We start from the raw sequence: 12,494 nt of genomic DNA, 5'->3' as shown, positions 1-12,494 counted from the left end.
AGAGAGAAATATAAACATCTATATTAGAGCAAAACATCAATTAGTTTGCCTACTGCCCTGACCAGGAATCCAACCAGTGACCTTTTGCTGCATGGAATGATGCCCAAGCAACTGAGCCACTCCAGCCAGGGCTCAAGGTCTATTTAATTCCCATCTCCTTCGTGGAGACTTTCTTGATCCCTCAAAGGATATGCTACCTTCCTCTTTTTGCCATTACTGATCACAAGATCTCACAATAGGCACTTTGCCTCCATTGCATTACTCTGCCTTGTAACAGTCATCTGGGTGCTTGGTTTACCCTATCCGACCGACTTGACCCTAAGCATCTGGACAGTAAACTTCCTGCTCAAAATTGCATTTTCCTAAGCGTCAAGCAAAGGTCCTTGCATTTGGCAAACATTTGATAAATAGTTTTGATGAAATGCTATCATCAGTTGTAAGCTGATACTTAAATTGTGCCCTTAAAAATATTTATTTACAAATGATATTAACCATAAAAAGGAAGAAATTCATAAACTGTTTGTGATACTCAAAGATCTTGAGTCATTTTCATAATACAAATTCACTCACCCATTTCTGTACCTAAAAATTGTTTATATATATATATATATATATATATATATATATATATATATATACATATACACACACACACACACACACACACACACACACACACACACACACACATACACACACACTCTGAGTGGCCAGATTATTATGATCTCTGAACGCATAATAATCTGGTCACTCAGTGTATATCCTATATAATAAAAGTTAATATGCTAATTGTCCCCTTGAACAGGAGTTCGACTAGCCGGCAGGCTGGCCAACTGCCCATGTCCCCTCCCCCTGGCTAGGCTGGCCGAACCCCAAGCAAGCATGAATTCATGTACTGGGCCTATATATATACTGAGTGGCCAGATTATTATGTATTCAGAGATCATCAGAATCTGGCCACTCAGTGTGTGTGTGTGTGTGTGTGTGTGTGTGTGTGTGTATCTCCAATATAAAAAATGTAGATTCATTTTGTCTAAGAAAAGTTTTTCTTGGAACTTTCCCTTAAACCTTTCTGTATTCTATTTTTATTCTATATACTTATTAATTAAGGAAAATAAAGTCTAAGCATTTATTAAATAAAATTAAAACCCTGTCACCCATTCTCCATATCCTGATGCTGTTCTATAGAATTAACATGTCTGAACAGGTTTAATGTTTTGTTCAATTATTCTTTAAATAGCATACATATCTATTGAGTTAGCAATTTTAGATGGTATCTGTGGACAGTGAAAGGTGAATGCTTTAGTGTGTTTGCACAACTCTCTCTCCATTGACCCTACTTAAGTGTTTCCTAATTTCTTCAAGTTATATCAAATTATAATATTTACATTCATTTCAGTAAATTAACATTTCCATGTTTTGTTTCTAAATCCCTTCTAACAATGTGAGATCAAGACAAAAGCAATCCCCGAATTATGGCTACTAAATACTATTTCTTTGGATTCATTCAAGTAGCATGACTGGGCTCACAGAGAAGAAATAAATATAATTATCAAAACTGCATTTTAAAGGACAATTAGACACTAAGGTTTAATAGATTCTTTTTACGGTTTGTTTTTAAACCTTTTATTCTAAATCATATGTAATCAGTTATTAATTTAATCAGATACACTTTTTTATTTTGTTGGACTACATCTAGAATAATTCATATGTAAAATATGTAGGCACCAGATTTCCTGAATCATATACATTTTCAGCTTCACAGTGATAGATAGTTTGGCTGGCTACACAATTGTAAGTTTAAAATAATTTTCCCTCAAAAAGTCTTTGTCCTTGCCTGCTAAAATCCAGGGTAGCAGATGAAGTCAGCTTTTCATTCTTCTTTCCCCCTAAAAGTCTTGGAAGTTTATCTCAATTAGTGAAATATTCCTGAGATGGGTGTCTTTTTAGACTGTAAGAATTGTCTTCAGTTATGAAACTTTTTTCTAATGACCCAAATATGAATGCAACTGATGTTATTATTTTAGCATTTCTTCCTCTTATTTTCCCCTGTTTCTTCTTCTCAGATGTTTATTAGGTCCTGCATGTGTGCTCAACATGTTCTAACGTTTCTCATATTTTCTTTTAAGCACTTTAATCTTTTTCTTTGTGGTTCTACCTCTTATTTTATCCTTCAGATCTCTACTCTGCTCTTTAACCCTAGTTATCCTATGTTTTAGTCCATCGGTCAAGCTTTTTATTTCCACATTCATAAGTTTAATTTTCAGTATTATTTTTTCTTATTCTTTGACTGATTTTTCCATAGCAATCAGTTCATGCATGAATGTTCAATATTTTCTTGATTCTCTTGGAATGGTAATAAAATGTCTCTCTTGTTTTTGAAAAATCATCTTATATTTTATGAATTGCTTCTGTTTTGTTTTGTTACCCCTGTGTGTGTGTGTGTGTGTGTGTGTGTGTGTGTGTGTGTGTGAGTGTGTGTGTGTGTGTGTGTGTGTGTGATGATGATGATGTTATTAGTTTTCTTTTATTCTCATGACTGACATCTTTGGCCATTCATGTATAATTATAATTGAAGGGTCAGGTGGAATCCATTTTTCTTGGCCAGAAGGACCTGTATTAAGTCAGTGGTTGTCTTAACTGACTGGATGCTCTTAAAGATGTAGGGATGCAGACAGGCAAGTGACTGGGGCTCACCCTTGGGGGAACTTATTCTCAGAGTTGAGAAATTGGTCATATTTCTCTCTTGGATAGAGTCTGTCTTTTCTATTTCCCACTTGTCCGCATCTGTCTGAAATAAAAATTACTTCAAATTCTGCTGTTTCTCTCTCAGTGGAGTATGAAGTAATTCTACCATCTGATGATTCCCATTCTTTTTACCTGGACTCTTTTTACATCTAAGGTTAGAGCAGACAGGGAAAGTGAGGTACTCACCTGGCCCAGTTATTTTGAAATGTAGCTCTTTAAATAATTTTCTCCACGGTCATGCCTATGCCTGCTTCAGGTCTGTATGTTGACTTTAGGGTTAGGCATTATTTGGGACTTCCATGGTAAGAACCAATGACCTCTTTGGGGCTGTGTTTTCTCGTTTTTAATTTTTCAAAATCTCAGACTGATTCGACTTATTTTCAGGGTTTTCTCAAATTGTTTACCTAATATTGGCTCTAAAACTATTATAGCTTGCTCTCTCTCTCTTTTCTCTCTATATCTCTCCACCCTCATTTCCTTTCTCTTTTTTTCTCTTTTTCTTTTCTTTCCTCTTTTTTCTTTCTTTCTTTTCTTTTCTTTTTTTTTTTTCCAATTTCATTGTTACCCTAGACTCTAGGGTCGCGACCCACAGGTTGAGAACATCTAGCAGGGTCACCTAAGACCATTGGAAAACACAGGTATTTACATTATGATTCATAACAGTAGCAAAACTACAGTTATGAAGTAGCAACAAAAATAATTTTATGGTTGGGGGTCACCACAACATGAGGAACTGTATTACAGGATTGCAGCATTAGAAAGGTTGAGAACCACTGCCCTAGAGCGAAGGGATATATATGTTTGTGCCAGCCCCTATCTTGACCCAAAAGCCACACTGAATTTTTTTATGTAGTTCTTTTAATGAGGCAAATAAGTATGCCTTACATTTATTTTAAATTGATACTATATTTTCATGAGATATTTTCTACACTTTGGGGTGAGTAGCACTAACCCATGTAAAACTGCATATATATATATATATATATATATATATATATATATATATATTTTTTTTTTTTTTTTTAATTTTTCCAACATAAAAATGTGTTTCGGTGATAGCCAAAATAAACTATTTCTTTGCAATCTGCTCTTGTTGGCACTCTATGCGCTGCATGAGATATAAGCATCTTATTTAATCATGGAAAATTCAATTTGAAGTTACATAACAAAATTAGTCACTACATTCTGTACAACCTACATTCTGTGGTGTCATAGCTCTGCCTATAGAGAGTGTCTATTTGTATGACATTCTCCTAAACATTTTGAAATAAAGTAATGTTCCTTATTGACTCTGAAAATATTCATGGTTTAATCTTAATCAAATCCAGTACTTTAACATTTCATTCATATTAAGAAAGTTAAGCCATTTTGATGAGATATATTAGTTCCAGGACAAAGTTCCCAGGTTGACTAATTGTCTAGTTGATTAAATTATTCTAATTTGGGCATAAAAGATCAAAACCTTGCAAACTCAATTTCAGTTTTAAAAAGATGAGTGTGAAAGTACCATCTTTTCACCAACAACCAGATGTTTGATTCAAGTAGTTCCTCTGAGCCCCCAAATTATGAGACTCTAAGCAAAGCCCATTGAGCAAATATTTCTTTGTGCTGTCAAATAAGATTGGCTTCCACCAAAAGAATTGTCCTAAATGTGTAAGTTGGTCTTTTTCTATAGTGGAAATATGTAGCCTGGAACAAAGTAACAAGTGAAACTAAGGCAACATTCCTGGGAGAGTTGCTTAACAGGCTTGTGTGCACTGGGTCCCAGATATCCTTTGCTTCCATAGCATAGGATATGCTATGGAAGTGTGTGTGTATGTGTGTGTGTGTGTGTGTGTGTGTGTGTGTATATATATTTACATTTATTTTAAATTGATACTATATTTTCATGAGATATTTTATTGATTTTTTATATATATTATTGATTTTTTACAGAGGAAGGGAGAGGGATAGAGAGTGAGAAACATTAATCAGCTGCCTCCTGCACACCCCCTACTGGGGATGTGACCATAAGCAAGGTACATGCCTTTGACCAGAATCAAACCTGGGACCCTTCAGTCCGCAGGCCGACATTGAACTAAACCGATTAGAGCCATAAGCATAGCATTTTTAACTGAGTGCACAAATGAGATGTTTTTCTTTTCCAGTTGTTTTTTCTTTTTCTTATTTTAAATTTGTTTTTTCCCTTCAAGGATCAATTGCAATAGTTCAGTATTATAGATCTTGCCCAGACAAAATCTACCGTGATGTCTAAGATAGTTCTGTAACTACAGTGGGGCATCATGGACCCTTCAAGAAGACCAACTTCATATGACTGCAAGCTGCCAAGGAAAGGAAACACTATACAGTTTACGACTGCAAACATGCAAGATGGATACTGATAATCATTTCTACCTCCCAGCATCCTAAGGAATTAACTGTTAGGAGGCAGGTGGGACTGGAAACTACCACTAAATCTGATCTAGTCTGAAAATCACTTCCATTGTTGTCTAGGTCATGTTGACATTCTTACCCTAGGTTTCTCAGGCTGTTCTTTTCTTATCTTGGCTATTTCTTAAAGTAGGAGTTTTATTTATTCCTTACAACTCTTGCTAGAGTTACTATATTTTAACTTAAATATTTTAGCAGCTGCTTTCTGATGACATGTTGCTTCTTCCAGTATTTTCTGCTAAAGAGAGAAAATACTTTACACATTGCCTCGAAAAGAACTCTCTGTCCTCCTCCTCCTCCTCCTCCTCCTCCTCCTCCTCCTCCTCCTCCTCCTCCTCCTCCTCTTACAGATTCTGTCTTCCTCTCTGACTGCTATAACCTATATACTTTACAGCCTCAGGAGAGCCCCTCTGTTTGCAAAAGCACTTTCAGTTGGGGTGCCGCACTAACATGGTCTAAATGACTGGAGAAACTGAGGCAATTATGTGAATGAATGTGACTATATTTAATCATTAAACACTTGTGTCTTGGAGAAACTATTCTGGCCCGACTTTCTGCAAGGTGCCCAAGATAAAATGGGGAGCTAACTAAATAAGGTCTCTGTCCTCATGAAATGTAGTCTAATAGGAATAATAGCCAACATTTATTAACTGCTTATTATGTGCTAAACGGTCTCATAACTCATATCATGTAAACTGCTATGAGATCTATTATGTGAATACACCATAATGAGACAAGAGGAGGAGGGTTTCGTTTGTCTGTTTGTTATATACTATACTATATGAACTCAGATTTGCTCTATTTTGAGAATAGGGCTGAATGCAGGTGGGGTGATTGCTCTACACAGAGCCAGGATTTGACCCCAAGCCTCCCCACTCCAGAGCTCATGCTCCTCCTAATCCTACTCATCCACCTGTTTCCCCACATTCTTCTGGTCTCCGGTAGTCACATGCAGTAAAAGAACAAGGGAGGGATGACGTGGTAAACATATCTGGATAATCACATTAATTCTCCTTTGCTTTGTGTATCTTTAGATAAAATTAAGGGCAACTATAATAATTCCTTTTTATATTTCTCCCTAAATATTTAGGAGTTCTATTCAGAATAAGTGATTGACAAAATTTTAAAAATAAGTTTATATGGCCCATCATTTAAATAAGAAAACTTATTTTTCAGAAAAAACTATTGTAATGCAAATCACAATAAGATATATATAAAACATTCCCATAAGGCCACAGTCTAATTAAAATCATAAATAAGCATTTATATTATTATATGGTTATTGTGTAAGACACTCCACTCACTCATTGAATAGGCATCTGTATATTCAGAATGTACTGACATAAAAGGTTCTAATGAATATTAAAAGACATATTCATTCAGATATATATCAGACAGATACTGCTTACCCTCTACAAATTTTTATAAAAGATTAGATGGAAAGATGAGAGGAGGAGATAAAGCGGTGGGAGTGACTAAGGGGGAGGAGTTGCAGGTGACACCCAGGATTCGGACTTGGGCTGCTAGCTAGCCGCTGCACAACCCATCAGAGGGTGAAGGGAGAAAGGCTGGTTGGGGACGTTCAGGTGTTTTGACATTGTTGAGTTTTCTTTTCTTTTTCACTTTGACGGTGTTTTATTTTGTTTCTATTTGACACTGGGTTTAACACAATGTGCTCATTGGAGCTTGGCAGTGTCATAACCCGTGTCTGAAAGCTTAGTTTATGAGACCAATTAGAGATGGTGAAATATGTATTTTAGAGATATTTTCTATCCTAATAGCCCCTAACCATCCCTGAGATTCTTTTCCTGACTATTACATTAATTATATTTGCATATTTTGTCTTTTTAGTGAAATTATGAGAGTTTGTGTTAGTCCATGTTCATGCCTCAGAATGTCCACCCTTCCTTCACACCATTTTTTTTTATAAGAAAAGAAAAAGTGCATTTATTATTATTGCCTAGTAAAATGCAATAGTAGGCAAGAAGTTAATAAATTATGGCATAAGCTCTATTGGAATAAACATAGTAATTCATCTTGATTTCAAATTCTGGGGGGAAAAAGGAATGTGCAGAAATTAAAAGGAATTTCATCATTGAATGAAGACAGAGAGAGCTGTCCGCCTTTGTGAATGCTACTAAGATCCCCTTTTAACTTGATTTTACTCAGAGATTTTTCTGAAACATCTGTCAAAATTATTCAACTAATTTAGCTTTTTATTCCTGCTTCTCTTGTAATTTCAGAGAGACCTATATGGCTAGATAAATTTTCTTCTGTAGACATTACTCTAAGAAGTGTAATTAATTACATACTAGAACTATAGGATGCATAGCTCTCATCTTTGCTTTTTCATCTCAGATCTGACCCCTCACCATCTTCTCCTGCCCTTGAACCTGGCACCTTCCTGGTGCTGGCAGACATCATTCAGCTTCGGCTGGGAGTCAGACAGAGCCTTACAGGAAAGCAGACTGACATGAGATCAATAATTAGAACAATGCTGGACACAATGCTCAATAAGCACCTGCTGAATTAATGGGTGTGTGGGCCGCCTATTTTGTTACAAACAATTCAAGTTGGTAATGGTGGGGCTCATTGGTTAAGCATTATAAATGAGAATGGAGGACTGACCAGCTCTTTGGTCCTCCAAAGCAAATAAAACTTATTTCAAGCCTTTTCTTTTTAGAGACAAAAACGTTTTATTTGCTTTTAATATGTGTCAATAATTTTAGCAATGTGAAAAATAAGCATTCTCAAACATTTTGTGTATTATTTTGAATAATAGAGACTTTAACAGAGAATAGCAACTAGCCAATTTCAATGTGAAGTGTTTGGATGACACAGAAGTGCATTATATAATGTACTTCAGTAGCAAATTCTTTGCTACTTATTATATAATAGCTCTTGATGTAGAGTTGTTAGAAATTCAACGACTGTAAGACCAACTAAATAATTTGAGGACTATCCTGTTCCGAAAATTCCTAAAATTGGTGTTTCTTATTGATTTCTTTAGTCTTTGCCATATTCATTGGCATAATGCAAAATAATTGCCAATTACATTATTTTATCCTTTGTCTTACCATGTGCTTTGTTGACTTATTTTGATTCCAAAAAGCTCATAAATAAAAGGGAATTTTGTCATATCTCTACAGGCATGGATTTATCTGCACCATAAATGTACTAGTACACATTGCACTCAGGTTCACACTGGATGTGCTGCTCCTGCATCCTCAGCAGCACTGGGCAGCCCCTAGCATGTTCACATGTCCATTTCACCTGAAACTATTTTATTTCTATTACTGCTCCTCAGGGGCAGCTGCAAATCTGCAGTCACTATTCTAAGAGACTATGGTTAAATTTTTTCAATTATCTTAAGAAAACTTATTAGCAAAATGCATGTTTTAACTACAAAGATGATATCCAATAGCTTGATATAGGACCATGATTTTATTTCATCTAAAAATCTAGGCACTGAAGGATTGATCTAAATAAAATAATAACGTCTTATTGGCCTTGTATTTGCACCTCCCACAATCTTGGAAGTCACAAAATGAAAAATTAGAGTGGGCTGTAATTTATAAAATGTAAAGAAAGAGATAAAAAAGGAAAGGAAGGTTAGATGTCAGAAGATTTTGTTTGCTAATATTTGTTCAACCAAAGTAAACTACTTAGGGCCCTCTTGAGATAAAACAGTATATGTTAAAATGGCATTCATAGGTTCAAGTATAAATAGCACTTAAATTGTTATTGTTCTTCTTATTCTTATTCTTTTTATTAATTCACATAATGCACATTTCCAGAATCTGCAAAAGCATTGTTTTACACTGACTAGTTAATATAGTTATTAACCATATCAAAGCAGACCCACTAGACTTTGAAAAACTTATTTTCCGATTCATACATTCTTTCCTAAATTAAATTTACAACTTTAATCCTAATACAGTCCCATCTGCATACGCAAAAGTATAATTCTTTCCACTTGTTAGGTTTAGAGCCCCAAACCATCCTACTTTCTTCCCTGCTATATGCTCAGTCCCACATGAAATAGTCATAGGTCTCCATTTGCCATGCAAGTCAAGAAAGGTGACAGTTCTGGAAGCCACAAAGGTTTGCTTTATTCCGCAACAGGTGTGCTGGAGTACATTTTTATCCAAACATGGTTGCAGGCCACATTGATCTAGGTTCCCACCCCACTCTAGGCCTTGAGGGAATTGTGTGTGAGTGTGTGAGTGTGTGTGTGTGTGTGTGTGTGTGTGTGTGTGTGTGTGTTTCTAAATAAGAACACCACAGACCGAATCATTTTAAGGAGACTATAAATGAACCAAAGGAAAGGCAGGAGAGGGCCTTGAAGAGAACGTTAAATCCAGGGGGGAAAAATCAACACATACATGTCTTGTACTTACCTTTTCTGCCGACTGGGCTGTCCCAAAAAAGATGGGGATGAAGGCTAGCCAGATGATGCAGGTCGTGTACATGGTAAATCCGATCGGCTTGGCCTCGTTGAACGTCTCCGGGACGCCTCTGGTCTTGATGGCGTACACAGTGCAGGTGACCATCAGGAGGATGCTGTAGCCCAGGGAGCAGATGAGCGAGAGGTCGGAGATGTCGCACTTGAGCACGCCCCTGGCGTTCTCGGGGTCCAGCGTCCGCTGCTCGCCATAGTCGATGATGATGTGCGGGGGGTCCACCACGAACCACACGCACACGCCCAGGAGCTGCAGGGAGATGAGGCTGAAGGTGATCACCAGCTGGGACGCCGGGCTGATGAACCTGGGCGCCGTGACGGACTTCTTGCCCTGCTCGAATATCCGGTGGATGCGGTTGGTCTTGGTCAGCAGGGCCGCGTAGCTGAAGCACATGCCCAGCCCGAGGAAGAGCCGCCGCAGGGAGCAGATAACGGTGTCGGGCGCCGCGATCATGAGGAAGGTGATGGAGTAGCAGAGGAAGATCCCCGTGAGGAGCACGTAGCTCAGCTCGCGCCCCGAAGCCCTCACGATCGGGGTGTCATTGTAGCGGATGAAGGTCACGATCACGAACGTGGTGGCCACGATCCCCAGGATGGCCACGAACACGGGCACCACCGCCCAGGGCGAGTGCCACTCGAGCTTGATGATGGGGATGAGCTGGCAGGCCGTGTGGTTGGCGTTGGGCCTCTGGTCCAAGGGGCAGAGCTCGCAGGAGAGCTCGTCCACCTGGTAGTTGTAGCCCTCGCAGCGCTCGCAGTGCCAGCAGCAGGGAACCCCCTTCACCGTCTTCTTCCTCTCCCCGGGCTGGCAGGGCAGGCTGCACACAGAAGCGGGGTGCGTGTGCTCCCTGCCAGCCCACTGCATGTCTTCCACCTGCGGGCATAAAACAATGAATGAATGAGCCTTCCGTTCTCCCCCATTTATAATATCCTAATCCTGGCTGGAGGATTTGTCATACATCACAGGATGTTGACAGTACAAATACAGTTTACCATCGTAAAAGAGCCCCGGTTTCTTTCCCTGATGTTGACTTGATGAAAGTGTTACATGACCTGGTCCAATAAATCACTCACCTAATTGACTTGATGAGTGTCATTAGTTTCCATTTACCTACTCCATGTGGACCAATCTGACATTCCGAGAAAGATGGATGGACCCGAACAGGTTGAAAGCTCCAAAAAACAGCCCCCGTGGAAAGATATGTGAACTCTCATCACAGGTATACATACCAGGATCCCTCAAAGACTGGCTTAAGGTACGAACACACAGATGCAGGAGGATCCAAGTCTTTATACTGTATTTTCAGATATTCAAACCACATTGTCAAGTTTGAAAAGAGATGGCAAAACTATTATAGCTACTTTCATCTCTGACACTCCTCGTGTGTTTATGTTGATAATTCTATTAACGTTTTGCATCCATTTAAGTTTGAGATACATTTTTTTCCAATCTTGCATTTTCACACTGTGAAAAACGCCAGGCTGAATGAGACAGCTGGGCGGTAATGTTTCCCATTCATTGAACAAGAACAGTCTTATACGGTGGTATAAATAGTGAAAGTGGTACAAATGAGGCAGTCCACATTGGTGCTTAGTATCTGCTTAAGGAACTTAAAGTTCCACTTTGCTCTTTTGGATTAAATCACAAAACACTGCTATTAAAGTTAAAATGCTATTTTTAGGTGATTTGCCACTGTATGACCTAAAGGGTCTGAACCCAGCTCCAGCATGTGTGAGGTGGAAGTCGGTGTCTCCCACACTCCCAAGCAATTCTGGGACACCAGCCTGGTTTCCTGAGTTGGGTCAATTCTGACATCTACCTGGAAGTACCATCAGACCCCACAGATTAAGGGATCAGTTCCCAAGCTCAGTACTTGCAGAGTATGTCAAATATCCCCAAGGTGGAGGAGAGAATTCATGCCAGTGTCATTTCAAACATCCTTTCTTGAGAAAGTAGATGCTGCTTCATGTGTCATAAGGGCGCTCAACCATTCTATCTACTCTGTCTGTTACCACAGAGGAAAACAATCTATCTCAACCCCACTAATTGCCTACTGGGTTTTTAATGATTTAGAACGTTATATTTCCTTATAGGATCGCAGTAGGAAATTAAAAAGTTAAATTAGAAGCTACTCTCAGAAATATTGAGAAAATAAAATGATCTACTTAGTGGCTAACGTATTGATTATATACCATAAATGGACTCATATAAGATAATGAAATACTTTTTGGTGAAGGCTATGTTCCACAGCTAATTATTAGAAAACCAAAATTGTATTTTGTTTGGTGCTTCTTAGATCTATAATGTTACCATTTAAAAAGGCAGCAAAAATATGTTAGAAATATTAAACTTCAAGATTGTTAGAAATCTTGAAGTCAAACCTTTAGAAACAATATTTTAGGCCCCTCTGCATCATCATTCCCATGTGAAATAGCTTTTGCAATGTCCTCATCTTAAACATTCTGCAAGAAAAGCACTAGCATTCAAATCCAATGGCCTCCTCTCAATTCATCTCATTTTTTTGAAACACTCCTTTCTTGACATCTTAAAACACTATGACTATCGTTTCTCTCCAACTTTCAGGAATACTGGTTCCTTCCCTTCTGTTTGGTTCTTTTAACTCTGCCAATGGTTCTATCCATATGTTTTCCGACATAACTTTTTCTGTCACACATACTTCTCATTCCCTGGCTTCAATCATCATGGCTCTACTTCAGTCCTTCTCTCATTACTTGACAACTAGTACAACATTTCTGATGACCTGCTAATCAGACAAAACCAAATTATGAGCAATAAAGCTCATCATATCTAATATATATATATATATATATATATATATATATATATATATAT

At 38.0% G+C, this 12,494-nt stretch overlaps 1 protein-coding gene across 4 annotated transcripts in view; it reads right to left on the bottom strand.

Moving 5' to 3' along the window:
* Nucleotides 1-12,494, bottom strand: part of GRM8 (glutamate metabotropic receptor 8) — a 717,908-nt gene that overhangs the window by 61,050 nt on the left and 644,364 nt on the right. For all 4 annotated transcript variants that reach the window (XM_084897670.1, XM_084897672.1, XM_084897669.1 and 1 more), the window contains exon 9: nt 9,579-10,514. In XM_084897670.1, the coding sequence (XP_084753796.1) occupies nt 9,579-10,514 (936 nt within the window). The remainder of the gene's footprint in view (nt 1-9,578; nt 10,515-12,494) is intronic.

This window comes from Pipistrellus hanaki (genome assembly GCF_964339955.1).
Source record: "Pipistrellus hanaki genome assembly, chromosome: 10".
NCBI lineage: Eukaryota > Metazoa > Chordata > Mammalia > Chiroptera > Vespertilionidae > Pipistrellus > Pipistrellus hanaki.
Note: the sequence above shows the minus strand (reverse complement) of the source record. Positions and strands in the feature narration are given on the sequence as shown.